At 37.2% G+C, this 15004-nt stretch overlaps 1 protein-coding gene across 7 annotated transcripts in view; it reads left to right on the top strand.

The window, feature by feature from the left end:
- The window catches only part of KIF13A (kinesin family member 13A), a 119119-nt gene that overhangs the window by 74730 nt on the left and 29385 nt on the right, over nucleotides 1–15004 (top strand). For all 7 annotated transcript variants that reach the window (XM_017730685.1, XM_017730680.1, XM_017730681.1 and 4 more), the window contains 8 exons: nucleotides 1811–1922; nucleotides 2332–2544; nucleotides 4134–4244; nucleotides 5278–5412; nucleotides 6570–6700; nucleotides 8459–8545; nucleotides 8638–8804; nucleotides 13955–14165. In XM_017730685.1, the coding sequence (XP_017586174.1) occupies nucleotides 1811–1922; nucleotides 2332–2544; nucleotides 4134–4244; nucleotides 5278–5412; nucleotides 6570–6700; nucleotides 8459–8545; nucleotides 8638–8804; nucleotides 13955–14165 (1167 nt within the window). The remainder of the gene's footprint in view (nucleotides 1–1810; nucleotides 1923–2331; nucleotides 2545–4133; nucleotides 4245–5277; nucleotides 5413–6569; nucleotides 6701–8458; nucleotides 8546–8637; nucleotides 8805–13954; nucleotides 14166–15004) is intronic.

The following is a 15004-nucleotide window of genomic DNA, read 5'->3' as shown; positions in this document are numbered from 1 at the left end:
AGTAGTCCAGGGTAGTTTTTTAGCTTTATACTCCTTGGACTCCATTGGTAGTATGCTGGTGGTGCTTTTCAGTTGTGCTGGAGGAGGTTGCTATAGAGCAGCATGGAGCATCCTACTGTTTCCTCTTGCATGTTTAGTGTGCTGTCATCTCTCCCTGTGGAGGTCAGAGACTGGAAGCAAGAACTAGTTCTCCTTTTTCTATCCTCCCCTCACAAACATTCAGAAGTTATTAGGCTTTTCTTTAGGCCACAAAACTAAAGTTACCTTTCTATTTTTTGCTCCGAATTTTTCGGAGGTGAATTAGAAAGGTGTCCTACAGGCAAATTTACAAAATAGAGTGCTCTCTTGGGAGTTCAGGTTACCTATGCTCTCCTTAACTTTCTTTTAATTTTGCTCCGAGGTCTGTGCTATCTTTGTATGCAATATGGGACACCTTTTGCAGCACACATAATGGTTCTTGTTAACTTATCCTAGGATATCTTCTGCAACATTTCGTCATTTTCTAGGTGTTATTTCTGAACCTGTGGTGGTTTCAAGCAGCACTGAGGATCTGTTATAAATACTGTGCAAATGCTGCCTATAAACCACAATAGTATTACTTCTTTGAAAAGAAAACACTAGAGGGTGGAGTGAAACAGTACAATTAAAGATTTATTTGACTATCTAATTGCAGTGCTGCTGAAGCTTTTTCCTTGGTACTTATAGAGAGTAGATGGATATTTGAGCATGAGTGTGATAGACCCAGAATTCTCTTGGGCTTCAGCAATGTCTGTTTTAAAACCCTTTAGGCATCTGTTTAATGTTCTCGGGCTCCTCAACAAGTTCGTTATCTTAAACATACTCACCCCAAGAGCCCTGATGTCACTTAAAATTTGCACAGGGTTGTATAAGAATTGCATAATATAGTGCATATATACTTTGCATGGATTGCTGACACAGTTACCCCTGTTGGTAGAAGTTGTACATGTACCAAAATGAACAAGTTGGCTATTTTCTTCACAGTTTTTGAGTGTTGTTTGGGATGCAGGTGTCTGCTAAGCACTTCGGGGGCTTTTCTCTTTCATACTTGGGCAGCACTTTTGTAACTGGGAGATTGTTTGGTCTATGCCCCCAGAAGAAGCTGCTGAGGCTCTACCTCAATTATAACCCAACCCATTTGTCAAGGGACCTCCTAATCTGCCTCTTCTGATCAGCAGCCTTCTATGGCTTTGTGATGGCTGGCTGGTCACTGGTTCACCAGGCAGATGAATTCTCCTGGGCCATAGCTGGATTTGTTCTGAGGATGCCTCCTTATGGCTGGAGAACTGTTCTGTTTTAGCTGGCATTTGAGTCAGCATTCTTAAAACATCGTTCCCAGAGACAGGGGTTCTTGCCATGCTGCCAACACTGACTTGCAACACTGTCATGAGATGGTGTCCAAATCAGGAAGATTTTTATCCTCTGAGAAAAGGTAGATGTCTAATCAAGGACAGTGATTTTTCATATACTGAAGCAGTCTATTTTACATTTTTCAAACTATTCTAAGTATTTCAATATAGTCTTTCTGAAGTATGGTCTTAATACCAACTGAGATGAAACACTGTTGATACCAATTTTTTTCCTCCAAATGTGTAACTTTAAAGAAACACACTGCCTTGTTTGGAGCAGGGCAATGGGCTAGCTGATCTCTGGCGGTCATTTCCAGCTTAAATTATTCTATGATATTTTCAAAATTGAATGTGAAGCTCTGCAGAGCAATCTCTTTTTCTATGTTTTACTAAATCTGCATTTGGAATATGTGTTTAAGCTGTTGGCTGTTTTGCATTTATAGATCACTGTCAACATTGGGCTTGGTTATATCATCACTTGCTGACCAAGCAGCAGGGAAGGGGAAAAACAAGTTTGTGCCTTACAGAGACTCTGTACTCACTTGGCTTCTCAAGGTAATTTATATTTTCTATTCACTATGTTCACAAGATGTCAGCTTTTTTGTCATTTGTAGCATCACTGTAGTATGCCTCTGTGTACATGGACGTCTCATCTTTCTTTAAAGAGATGAGTGAAGGAACTCTTGTAGCTATGGTATTCCAAGTACTATGGACAGTTAAGTGTATCTTGTGTTAATTCTTTGTAAAATCCTGCTTGACTATTTTCAGTTGTAGTGGAATCAAATGTGGTAGAGGTAGCTAGAAATGTTTATGAAATATACAGATTAGTTTATATCCAGAGTACATTTCAGTGCCTAAATAGTACTTTCAGTGCCTTTAGTAAGTATTTTAAGTCTATTTGTGAAGACACTCTGTAGTCTCAGAACAATTTTTAACCCTTGAACTTTCGGTGGCTGCACTACAGGACAACTTGGGAGGAAACAGCCAAACTGCCATGATAGCCACAATTAGCCCAGCAGCAGACAACTACGAAGAAACACTCTCAACTCTGAGATATGCAGACAGAGCCAAAAGGATAGTTAATCATGCTGTGGTGAATGAAGATCCAAATGCTAGGGTCATCAGAGAATTACGTGAAGAAGTTGAAAAACTGAAAGAACAGCTCTCACAAGCTGAGGTAACCTTATTCACAGTACAATGTAAAATGAGTTTCCCAAGGAAATACCATGTTCTGTGTGGAAGACTAGCTTTTTAACAAAATGTGGAAAGGAAGAGTCTCCCTCCCTCCCTGAATCCAAATGCTTATCTTTAACAATTTTTAAATGAGGACAACATAGTACTGATGGTGACCCTTGTCAATTCTTGAGGAACTTCAGGCCAAGCAATAATTGATACAGCACAGATAAGGGCTAGATTACATCATCTTTGTGTAGACCCACTTATTAGTTAGAATAACTAATTAGTTAGAATTAGTTAGAATATTAGCAGAATTTTTTTTTTTTGCATTGATGGACTATATTAACGTCAAATGGAAAAGTGTGAGAAGTCATAAATCTGTTATTGGACAACAAAATTTAGGGAACATTTCTCTCTGACATTTGAGAAAATCTATTAAAAATTGTCAAAAATGCAACACTGAAAACCATCAACAATTTGCTTCACTGCCTTACTAGATGTCACTGTGTGATTGATGCTTGTATTAGATTTATACTTCTAATTGAAGAATAAAGTATTCAGGTAGGATAGTTTATTTGGTATCCACGATATCTGGACAAATTAGGCACTTAACAAATAGGAAAATATTTTTGATCTTTTCAGGCAAGACACAAAATGCTGGTAGAAAAGGAACAGGACTGTGTTTGAGGGTAAATTTGTGTGGTGTTTAAATTTCATCTTCATTTAAGGTACAGTGTTACTCATATGAACACTTCCTCATAGACTGAAATGGGAAAATCTTCTTTAAGGAAAAGAAGCCACTGACTTCTTTCATAAATAAAAACCTGTTCTAAGCCCTTATTTTAATTCGGAAAATATTATTATAGCATGTTGTTAATTGTGTTGGCAGGCTGTGGCTGAACACAATCAGTAGGAAGGTGTCCAAAGTCTTACTAATTATTTTGTTAAGTGTTTTTTCTTCTACCTTCTGTTAAAAACAGTTATATAGGGTTATAGGCCAGCCTATTAAATTGTTACTTGGCGCTGGACATATTTAAGCCCTTTGCTTTTATTTCCTGTTGTGAAATGAGAAGCCTGTGTTAGCTCCAGAACATGCCTTCCTTTGAATATAATCAACAGGGTCCATCTGAAGGCTTTAATGCAACTCTAGGAACACTTACAAAATAGAATAGAAGAACAAGAACAAGATAGAATGGAAGCTTAAATGTCTAGAGGAATCTGTGTTTGAAACTACTGTTGGAAAAAAGAATGTGCACTTGAACTTCAGACAGATAGGAATTAAAAGTTTTAAAATACTGACATATTTTTATACAGACAGTGAAGTTTGAGTGGCCAGGCCCAGAGGTTTTTCTTCTTTCCATTAGCTCTGGAGCTATGTCAGTCTTCAGCTATTTCAGATCTGGACCATTTATATGTTGTTCTTCCTCTTCCTTTGCAAGCAACCTATTTCTTCAACTTCTACCATAAAAAACCTGGAGATAAAGTATAAATCTGTACTTGTTGCATTTGATATTATGTTGATGTGTTCAATTTCCTTGTGCAAGCCGTGGTAAGAATAGCTGAGGATTTTTGTTAATTTCTACCTTTTAGGCCATGAAGGCACCAGAACTGAAGGAAAAATTGGAAGAATCTGAAAAACTAATAAAAGAGCTGACAGTCACCTGGGAAGAAAAGCTAAGGAAAACAGAAGAAATTGCACAGGTACTTCAGAAATTTTCAGGAGGAAGGCCAGATACTCATGTAGTACTAGTCAGCTGAACTTCATGAGCTTTAGTGAACTATGCTGTTTTCCCTACCACCTGTTTGAAATGTCTCTGAATTTTTGTCTTTTCCCCTTGTTTCTGGTTTTGGGGTGGGTTTGTGTGTTTGTTTCTTGGAGTTTTTTTTAAAGTCTAAATTTTATTAGCATAAGTCTAGCTGTGTCATGATATCATTGATAAAAGCTAATATTTTATTTTAAAATAAAGTATCAAAATATCAAAATAAAGCTCATTTATTTATAAGACCACAATGGGACCTTGAACATGCTTCCTTTGAAGTAACTAAGAAAGTGAAGAATTACAAAAGAATCAGAATTGTGGGTGGTATTTTTTGCTTTTGATTTTAATGTTTTCTAAGCAAAAAAGGAAAATGTGTACATGTAGTCACTAGTGTTCTATTATTATTATTATTATTGTACTTAAAAAAAAAAAAAAAAAAAAAAAAAAGGCAAGGGGAAAACCTAAACCTAACCAGCCAAACAAAAAACCCCAACACCCAAACTGTAGCAAAAAAAAGACACACGGGATCAAGTAAGTGCTTTATCTGAATTAATAACAAAACTGCAAAAGAATAAGCCTAAACTGTGGCCTGCTATTTTCTAAATCAACTATGACTATGATTATCTTTGAAGTAATTGGAACTGACATTCAGTTTTTGCTAACATAAAGACTCAAAGCCCCATTGTGTTACTTACAAGTTGGTTTAATAAACTCAACAGAGCTGTGTTGGTAAGTTTAATAAATTTAATAGGATGGCGTAAGTAAGCTCCACTTTGGGGAGGCAGGTGTTTGAGAATTACTAACTTTTATGGCTGGTGTGTAAAATTAAATTCTACTGACCCTATGGTACCTGACCAGTGTCTGGTGGTGATGCACAGAATGCGTACTCAGCATGTACATCTTCAGCTGTAGTTCCTCTGTGTTTGTCCCTACATATTGCAGCAGGCAGGATTAACCTATTTTTGTGCTTGCAGGAGAGGCAAAGACAGCTGGAGAGCATGGGAATCTCCCTCGAGTCGTCAGGTATCAAGGTTGGGGATGACAAGTGTTACCTGGTGAACCTGAATGCGGACCCTGCACTCAACGAGCTTTTGGTTTACTATTTAAAGGTAAGGCTGTGAAGTGGATATTTACACAGAACAGAAGGACACTTGGTTTGAATTTCTGGCTCTAATTTGTTACTCAGAGGGGATGAAGATTTTTTTTGCAGCAGCAAAATAGGATAGGCCTCCTCTTACTGTTTAGGCTTTTGCACCCTTTGCAGTTCAGCTTCACTGTTTTCCAAATTGATCTTGTGATTGCCAACAGTGGGAGAAATGCTCAGTGTGTACCAGTGTTGAGATCAGTTCTAGCTTTTCCAGGCAGGATGTCCATAGGGTTGCCTTCTGGCCTGAACTTCAAGCAAGAGCTTCATGTTAGATGCTTCTTTTTGTTAGGGAGCTGGGGATTGCTTTAAATATGCAAAGAGTTAATCATAAAGAGATGATGTTTAGTCGTAATCAGTAAGAGTAACATAGTCTTCAGTGACAAGGAAGCTTATGAGAGAGGAGGTTAAGAGAAGCACTGTTAAAAATTTACAGAAATGTATTTTCCCAGTGTCGTTAGCTTTTGTACCATTCTGTTTAGCATTTCCCATGTCAGAGTGAAGTCGGGTCAAATACAAACCTCGTAAGTTTGCGGGAAAATGTGAACTGCTTGTCGATAATACATGAAAGACAATTCTGTCTATTTTTATAGCTACTCTTCTGCTTTGGTAGCTGAAGGAGGGCTTCTGCATTTGAACAGTAGCAAATAAAACACAGCCTCTCAAACACTAACAAAATAAACTATTTCAGCAGAACTTAAAATATGACTTGGAATTATGTAGAGAATAGTACATTTAGTTGAGCTGCTGTATAGCTGTTTTCTGAAAAGCAGAGAACTCTGCACCTTGTTTTACTATCCATGCTGTTCTCTTAATTATGCCTATATGACATGGCTGGTTTTCTTCTGGTTTTTGTGTTTAATGCTTGTATGCAGGCATAAATACTTTTAAATTAGAATTTGTGTGTCAACTGCTTAATTTTGCTTTAGCTAAAACTATGAAGATGAAGTTCAGGGCAGAACAACAGTTTGTGTGTGACTGTTGCAGTCTTCAGATCTGCTGTGGCACCATTTCTGCTTGACAGACACACAAACTGTGCAGTCTCAGCACTTCAGCTAATATTTTCTTAGTTATATAAACAGTGGTAGTTTGCTTGTCTCTTAGTAACAGCTTCTTTTCTAGGATCACACAAGAGTTGGTGCAGATACCTCTCAGGATATACAGCTCTTTGGTATAGGAATCCAACCAGAACACTGTGAGATTGATATTGCTTTAGATGGAGAAGTTACACTCACACCAAAAGAAAATGCCAGGTAAGGAAGATCAGCAGCACTTTCCATTGAAATGAAAATTTGCTTTTCTTTGACAGAAGATGACTTTCATGCCTTTTTATTTTACACAGACAGAAGTCTCTTACGTTCTCATCAGTGAGTATTTTCAATACAGTTGACTTAAACAGATACTTAGAGGGAAATTCAGTGTTTAAAACTAAGATTTCCCTGCACATGTGAACACCCACCCACTCGCTCTGCAGGGCAACAGGCTGTCAGTGGTTTGGCTTGGAATAAGCCATCTAAAGAAGGTGTTTGGTAGGAGTGAGGAGCCATTGCCTGTCTGGATCTTGGGTAGTAACAAGATCCCTGAGGTGCCGCTGGCTGTCCTGGCCTGTGTGATGGGATAGTAGCCTGAGTCTTGATGGCAGAGAATAAATGGTGCCTCGTGAGTAGTTCCTGTTGTAAAGTTCAATAATTTGTGAGGAAGAGGTGCTTTAAAGATCTGAATTCTTTTCTAAATCCTTGATTACTGTTGTGTCTAGTTAATATGCAGTGTAAAGTCATGCTTCACCTTTTGTTTCTACTTCCATATTTTAATTATTTTTCATTCCAGGGGCACTGTGGCTCCTTGGGTGGAATTGTAAATGTCTTTGTCACTTGATCTCCAATGGCGTGTGATAAGCAGTACCTTTGTCCTTGTTAATAGTCATGCTGCTAGTCTGAAACTTGAGTATCTAAATAGTATAATTAGTATCAGAATGAGAAACTAAAGTTTGAGAGACACTTAAAAAATCCAATTTCTTCTATTCTTCCTTTAGTAAAATGCATTTGTATTTTTCTTCTGCAGCCTACAGTACAAAATTTCAAACAGATGGGATTCAGGCTTTTGGAGGTAGTGTTACTGTACTGGAAATCAGTCATTTTGACTGGCAGGAACAAGGGCACATGTCAGTGGAAAAAACATATTTTGTTTTACTCATGCCTGATCTGCAATGCTTAAGTAACTGTTTTTAAGATAATAGTATCAACAGAAATTTAACTACCAGAATTTCATTGAAAAAAGTTAAATAAAGATCTGATTTAAAATGAAATGCTTACATGTTTGTATTGACTTATGTGAGAGAGACAGCTGAAATGAGAACACTGCATCTAAAAAGGCCTTTTTCATTTTACTGAAGTTTTTTCCCCTTTCAAATAAAATGGTCTGCTTTGTGACTCACACATGCAGAAGTTCAACAGCTCAATTTTTCCCATTTTGTGATTGAAACTTAAATACAAAGAAACCTACAAAGAAATACAGCAGTATACCAGATGTTCACAAAAATAGACCCTTGTTAATAATAGAGACTTCATTTGTTGAAAAAATAAAACTTGGATCTAAGAATCTTTTCTTGCACTTGAATGCTGAATATATTAACAGCGTGTTTTACAACTGTGTTGACTAAGTTGTGTCTTGGAGAGCTCTGTCTATGTAGGATTTGCATACAGTCAAGTTTAGAATGTTTATAAGAAACAAGCAGTGACCCCTGTTTGAGAAACAGGCATTTGAAGAAAACTTTGCAACCAAATCACCCTTGTCTGTATGTTTACTGAAGAGTTTTACCAGCCAGAAGCAGAGGGGAAAGGTGCTAATTCTGACAATAGAAATCAGACCAGTAACTTTCCATTGTTCCTTTCATGAGAACCTAGCAAGTTTATTACCATATGATACAAATGACTGCCAGTAGATGGGAGAAATAGCAGCTCTTCAGTCTTCTATTTTCAGGATTTCACTGGAGTTGTATTTTCTTCTTTCAGATCCTGTGTAAATGGTGCACTGGTATGTTCTGTGACTCAGTTATGGCATGGAGATAGAATATTATGGGGAAACAACCACTTCTTTAGGTAATAGTTGATGTTTATATTCCACCCACTTTACATTCAGCCTATTTTTTTTATAAGCTTTTTGTATAAACTGCATTTCCATTTTTACTCAGAATCAATTTACCAAAGAGGAAACGTCGAGATTGGCTGAAAGACCTTGAGAAAGAAACTTCCTTAGGAGAGCATGATCTGGATGCAGCTAGTGAAGCTTCTTCAGAACCAGACTACAACTACGAGTTTGCACAAATGGAAGTTATTATGAAGACACTGAATAGTAATGGTAAGGCAACCACCAGATAAAAATGTTCCTTTGGATTGTGTTACAAATTCAGCCTGGAGCTCAATGGCTGGGTAAAACAAGCAGTACTTGTTCAAGGGGCCTTTGGAGGATTTTCAGGATAAGATATTTTACAGAAAAAATGTTAAGTTGTGCATATATAGATATGAAACATATATAACTCTATATATATATGTAAAAAAATATGTGCACCTAAGTATAAATAGACACACACAATTAGTAGTTGGTTTGTGCCCTGACACACAATTTTATCGGTATGTCTGCTCTCCTTTATAGTGCAGCTGAATTGTAACCATAAGCCTGTCAAATCATCATTTACTAAGTTCTTGGTTTTGCAAGTTACTGCAGAAAAAAAGGGTGCACCATGTATGGCTCAGTTAGCTTCAACCTTCTTTTTGTATCAAATATTACTGACACCATTTTAACCTTATTAGAAAAACATTGAAATGATAGCAAACCAAAAGCAAATGCCAGCTTGTTTTTCAATAATTGATCACTCTCAATATTTCATTTCATCTTTGTTAAAACAAATTGTGATGCTTTTTTGGAACAACACAGTAAGATATAATATAGATAAAATAATGGTATGATGTATATGAAACAATATGGCTTTTTCATGATTTCCAGAAGGCAGGTCATAGTTCATATGATACAGTAGCGTGTGAAGAAATGCTGAAAAACTTGGTAAACTACTGAATGCTTTGTACAGGTGTTTTAATGCACAAAATCTGAGAGGCAAATACCTTGGGGTTTGGTCCCTGACCACGAAGACACAGTAGATGGCGTTTCATTGCTTTCTGTTCTCCTTTCTTCATATCTTCATAGTATTTCCATTGTTTGCTGTGGTTTGCATGTTGAAATACAGCATTTACTTTTTATTTCATCTCCTCTTATTCTTTTACTTTGTCTGTTTTGCCATTGTACAATGTACAGCATGATGGTTTCATATGTTCAATGCAGCAATGCTTTGCAGATTTTTTACTGTTTTATTTTAAATGAAATTGTTTGTGTGAGTTACAGGGTCAGGTCACTTAAATTGGTATGACATTGCTGTTTGATAACAGAAATATTCTCATTATGGTTCACTCATTCATACCAGGAGATGAATTTCAGATGAATCTGCCATCCTGGTGGTCTTCAGTGTTGTCATCCCTTGTGAAGATTCTGTTGCCCATTTTAAGGCCTCAAACCATCCAATATCTGTGCCAAAACTGGGACAAAGGTTTTGAACTCAATTGGCTCATGCATGAGGCTGCTGGAAAAGTCTGAAAGCATTAATTGATGCTTGATCTGCTTGTTACTAACTGGAGATTTGACAGAACTGTATCAGTCTACAATGAGTCAGTGTTCTTTGAACAGGGGGTCACATTTTTTGGTTTTCCGTGTGTTGTTATCCAGCTGATTGAAACAATTCTTCACAACATTCCAGTGTCTTTACATTCTAGTTCAGCAAGCCTTTCTGATTGTGGTCCAGGCCAGTTTTTGTTTTGGCTGGTTGCTTTCTGTGTCTTGGTGAAGAGCAGTTAGACCTTGCTGTTCCTTAAAGCTCTTTCTTCCCTACTGCAGAACAAACGTTTGCAGTCATACACATCACACAGTTTCAGAAGTGTCATATCCCAATTTGTGCTGCTTCTGTTCACTCCCACATAGCTGTTGCTTAAGTAAATTGGAGTAGTAAGTGATAATAAAATGCTGACAAAACAAGTGACTGTGAGGATCATAGCCTGGTCTTTTGATTTGAAGTTAGATGAACAGAACCTAGCAGCCCTTTCTCAATGGTATAGCTAAAGTACCTTTTTTCTGACAGGCTTCCAGTTTGTTGTGTAAGAAGTAAAGCAGCTTTGTTACAGTACCATTTATTTATTCTTCCTTAAAGTGAAAAATAAATATGAGTAAGGAAGAAGAAATAACTAAAAGACTGAAGACTGTTAATTCTATTATACATATTCTCTGGAGAAGCCCTAAGGGGGGAATGAACAGGTATTTAAAAAATTTGATTAGATAATTGTTTTATAAGCTTGCATAGATACAACCCAAAGCAAGAGGGTTTGGTTTTCCTTTGTTTTGGCTTTTGGGTTCCCCCCTCCCCTGGATTTGTTTGAGAATTATAATCCTCTTTAAATAAATAGCCTGGCTTCTGGTGCAAACACATTTGTTTTTATGGCATGTAACCAGTACAAGAGTGTCGCAGACTCCATCCGGCTCCAAAGAAGCTCTGAGGAAAATGTGTGACTTTGAAAACTGCTGTAAAGAAAACATCCAGATTCTTTCCTTCCTTCAAAGTGTGTTAACTTTCTTTGTGGGATTCTGTCAGATCAGCTTTGTACTGCTTTTTTGTGATGCTGGTCAAACACAGAATGCATCAAAGAAGTTTACTTTATTCCTGTATACTGTGCAGTGGTTAAATAAACAATGTGATTAGGTCAGGCAGCTCCTCATTTTAGCAAACAAAACTGTTACAGCTCAGGGAGAGGATTTTCATAAAACTTAGCAAAAGCAGCCTCTGTCATAACCCTCTCCCAGCTTGCTTAGAAAAATATACCCGCAAGAAATATTAGGGAATTTATTCAGCATCAGTGTGACTGGATTAACAGATTCCAGATGTGAATTAAGTGACACTGTAGCAAGGTAATAAATGCTGTTCATCCTATGAAGAAAATACATCTTTTTGCTCAGTGTTAATAGTCTATGATTTTGCAGGAGATTAACTGCATATGAATATTTTTTTCAGGGTCATTGAACTCTTGTCACATAAATGTGTAAAGGACTGGGACTTGCAACTTTTAACACTGTATGGAATTTGCTGTGTATTTGGCAGGCACTGGGTAGAATCTTTCTTAATTTATTTGACTTTGCATGAGGAAGCTAAAATCTTAGAACACAGTGCTTTAATTTAAACACTATTGTAGTTCTTTTGAATTGTAAAAAATCTTGACTGTTTATTTCTTCAAATTCTACCTAGATAGTTTATAACTCACACCGTATTTTACTTTTTTCCTGTGACAGGTTTAGGGTTTTCTTTGTAAACTCTTTCAAAAGCAGAATTAAAAAGTTTTTTAAAACTGTGAATTTGCGTTTTGCATTACAATACAAGTATAACCCACCTTTTTTTCTTTTTTTTTCCCAAGCAGTACAGGATTATGTTGCAATTGGAAAGTTTTATACTAGGTTCTTGCATCTTGTTCCAAATATTTATTGTGGTGTAATTTGATCCTGTGATGGTTGTGATCCTGTAAATCTAGGTGGCTGAGAAGATCACTTTTGTTAAAAGAAATCTGCTCCTTGAACTCACAGCTGTTCTTTGAGCAGTTTAGGAAAGTCTCATCTTAATGAGTCAGCCTTAGATTCATTTCCTGTGTTTGCAAACACAATGGAGGGATTTTAATTTCTTCCATGTCTCTTCTCTATCATCTGCATGATACTTGATTTTCTCAAACATTCTTATCTATAACTAAAATCGGTTTGGGGATTATGCAGCAAAGCCTATGTATTTTAAGGTAGTTCTGGTATTATCTGGAGGAGTTAGGAGGATAATGATGGTGGAGATGAAGATGAATAACTTGGTTTGCAGTCCAGAATTTTAGAATTTGGTTCAGTCAGGGGTTTTTGTTGCACTGTCTGTTTAAAAGCTAATAATAGCTAACTTCTTTCTGAGAATGTAATGTACTAAAAAGTAATATTTCTGGTTATTTTAAGACTCTCTTATGCATCACTAGTTTGCTATTTGGTTGCTATTTATACTGACTGGTTTTTAACTTTATGCTTTATAATTACCATTGTGATGGTATTTATGATGCCTTTGTGTGAAGCCAGTGATTTCTTCCATGAATAAGGCCAGGGCCACAGAAGCAACTTGCTGAAGTGTTTGCAAAAAGCAAGGGAAGATGGTTTATAACTAAATCACACAGATTTGGTTTTTTGGTTTTGTGAGTTTTTTTGAGTGGCACACCTCTAGTTCCAAAGTGGAACAGTGTAATTAAATCTAGGTTTATTTTTCTCCCTCCTTTGTGACAGACTGGCATCCGTAAAAGTTGTACAAGCACTTTTTACTTTTTTTTTTTTTTTAGTATATTAATGAAATGGACGAGATATCACAAACAGTTATTTTAGAGCTGACATTTTTTGCATTTGAAAATCCTGGCATGTCCTAGAGCTGCAGTACTGCTTCCCCTAACAGTCCACCACTCCAACTTTGGAACTCCTCTCCCTTCCTCTTGTGGTGTACAGAATCATCAGTTGGTGCTGTGGTGTGCTGTCACTCAGTCATCTAGATTGGTCTTCTTGCAAACCACTTTTTTTGCTGTATTTGAGCTTTTAGAGATGTGTTAATGAAGCAGGTATATATAGTGGTAGTACATAGAGCTTACTCTCTTAAATGGCTCTTTCAGAGGCACAGGCTGGCATTGGACCTAACCCCAGCAACAGACAGAGTAATGTTTCATTAATTTGAATGCACTTCAGATTTATCCCTAGCTGATTGACACAAGCAGTTTTGTCAGGATAGAATATCCAAGTGGATATTTGTTCTGTGTTGATACCGAGATGAAAAGTGGTTTGTAAAGCTAAATGCAGAAGTCCCCCCCAGGACATATTTTGTCTGCCTCAGTGGTGTGCAACACATTAGTGCAGTGTGATGTGTGACCAGTCAGGCCATTTGTTTGTCTCAGTTTTCATCTGCAGCTCTCCAACATGTTTCATTCTCTGCCAAAACAGAGAAAGTAAATTGCTTTTTACTTCCTTAAGTCGTTTCCTCCTCTGGTTAACATCATCTTCCCTTGTGTTTTGCTTTGTTTTCTTATTAATTAGTTTCCTTTTCCATCTATTCTTTTTTTCCTACTGGGATTCTGGAATATATTATAACTATACAGCACATAAATACACAATGGACGAGGGTCTTAACCATTGTTCTAGCCTTTTGCATGCCATTTGAGTTTTGGTTTGGTTGTTTTTTTTGATTTATCTATTTAATGCAATATTTAATAATTTGGCTTTTGTTTCGGGGTGCAATTTGTGTTTGCAATGACTCTGGGGTATGTTGATTGCTGTTAACAACTAAATAACGGGTGTTCTGTAATGTTGAAATGGTGTTTTCTCACATTTCCTGGATTTTTTTTTTTCCCCCTTCTTTTTAGACCCAGTACAAAATGTGGTCCAGATCTTGGAGAAGCAGTACTTGGAGGAGAAGCGGAGCGCTCTGGAGGAGCAGCGGGTGATGTACGAACGCGAGCTGGAGCTGCTGCGGCAGCAGCTCTCCCCAGAAAGGCAGCACCAGCACGGCAGTGACAGGCTCTCCTACACTGCTCAGGCTGCACAGCAGAAAGTGAATCTCTGGACAGAGGAGAGGTGAGAATACTGGAGTTAAAACAAACAGTAAGAATTACAAAGGGTGGAAGATGGGGCTTGAACTTGCCATCCAGAACCATTAATACTTTTTGTGGAGTTGATGTGCAGAACAAGATCTGCGCTTCCACCAAAGTGTTAACATTTTGTTTAGGGTTGAGTTCTGATGTGTAACGTGTGCAAGATTTAACTCACAAAAGACATAAAAATTTAGCTTTTTTTTTGAGCAGTATTATAGGTCGGGTTTTGGTGGGGTTTTTTATTTTTTTCTTTTTTGTTTTTAAATTTGAAAACTGCTTATGAAATGTGTGGTTTAGCAATTACTGTTTCAGTTCTTGGAAAAAAGGAAAGAATAGTGCAGAAAGGTAAATTTTTCAACTAAGACTAAGGAGTCCAGTAAGGACTATTGTGTTTTGCAAGTATACCATGAGAGCATCACATTTTGCAATAAAAAACCATAAAAAATAGAGAGAATGGGGATCCGTATATATTATATGTATGTGTTTCTAATTGTAAGCCCTGCTTTAGAAGAGAATTGCTCTGGCTGAGCTGCTTAGGAAGTTAAAGGCTTGACATGAGGTAAACTGGCCTCTTTGCAAAGGAATAGCATGGCACCTGAATGCAGCCTTGGTGGAAGACCATCTTGAGGTTTGCAGGAAGAGTTAAAATCTAGGAAGATGTGAGCAGTGTGTTTACATTTTGACAATGAGAGAAGCTTGCTCTTGGTATCATTGAGGAGAGAAGGATGCCAGCTTCATGGAGAAAAGTTTAAGGGGCAGCAACCAAGATGATTTAAGTTTTATGAATACCAGTGAGTATTCTGTCATGGGTCTAATTCAGCA

Source organism: Corvus brachyrhynchos, unplaced genomic scaffold (assembly GCF_000691975.1).
Source record: "Corvus brachyrhynchos isolate BGI_N302 unplaced genomic scaffold, ASM69197v1 scaffold43, whole genome shotgun sequence".
NCBI classification, from domain to species: Eukaryota; Metazoa; Chordata; class Aves; order Passeriformes; family Corvidae; genus Corvus; species Corvus brachyrhynchos.
The sequence above is the reverse complement of the archived record's forward strand: the minus strand, read 5'-3'. Positions and strand labels throughout refer to the sequence as shown.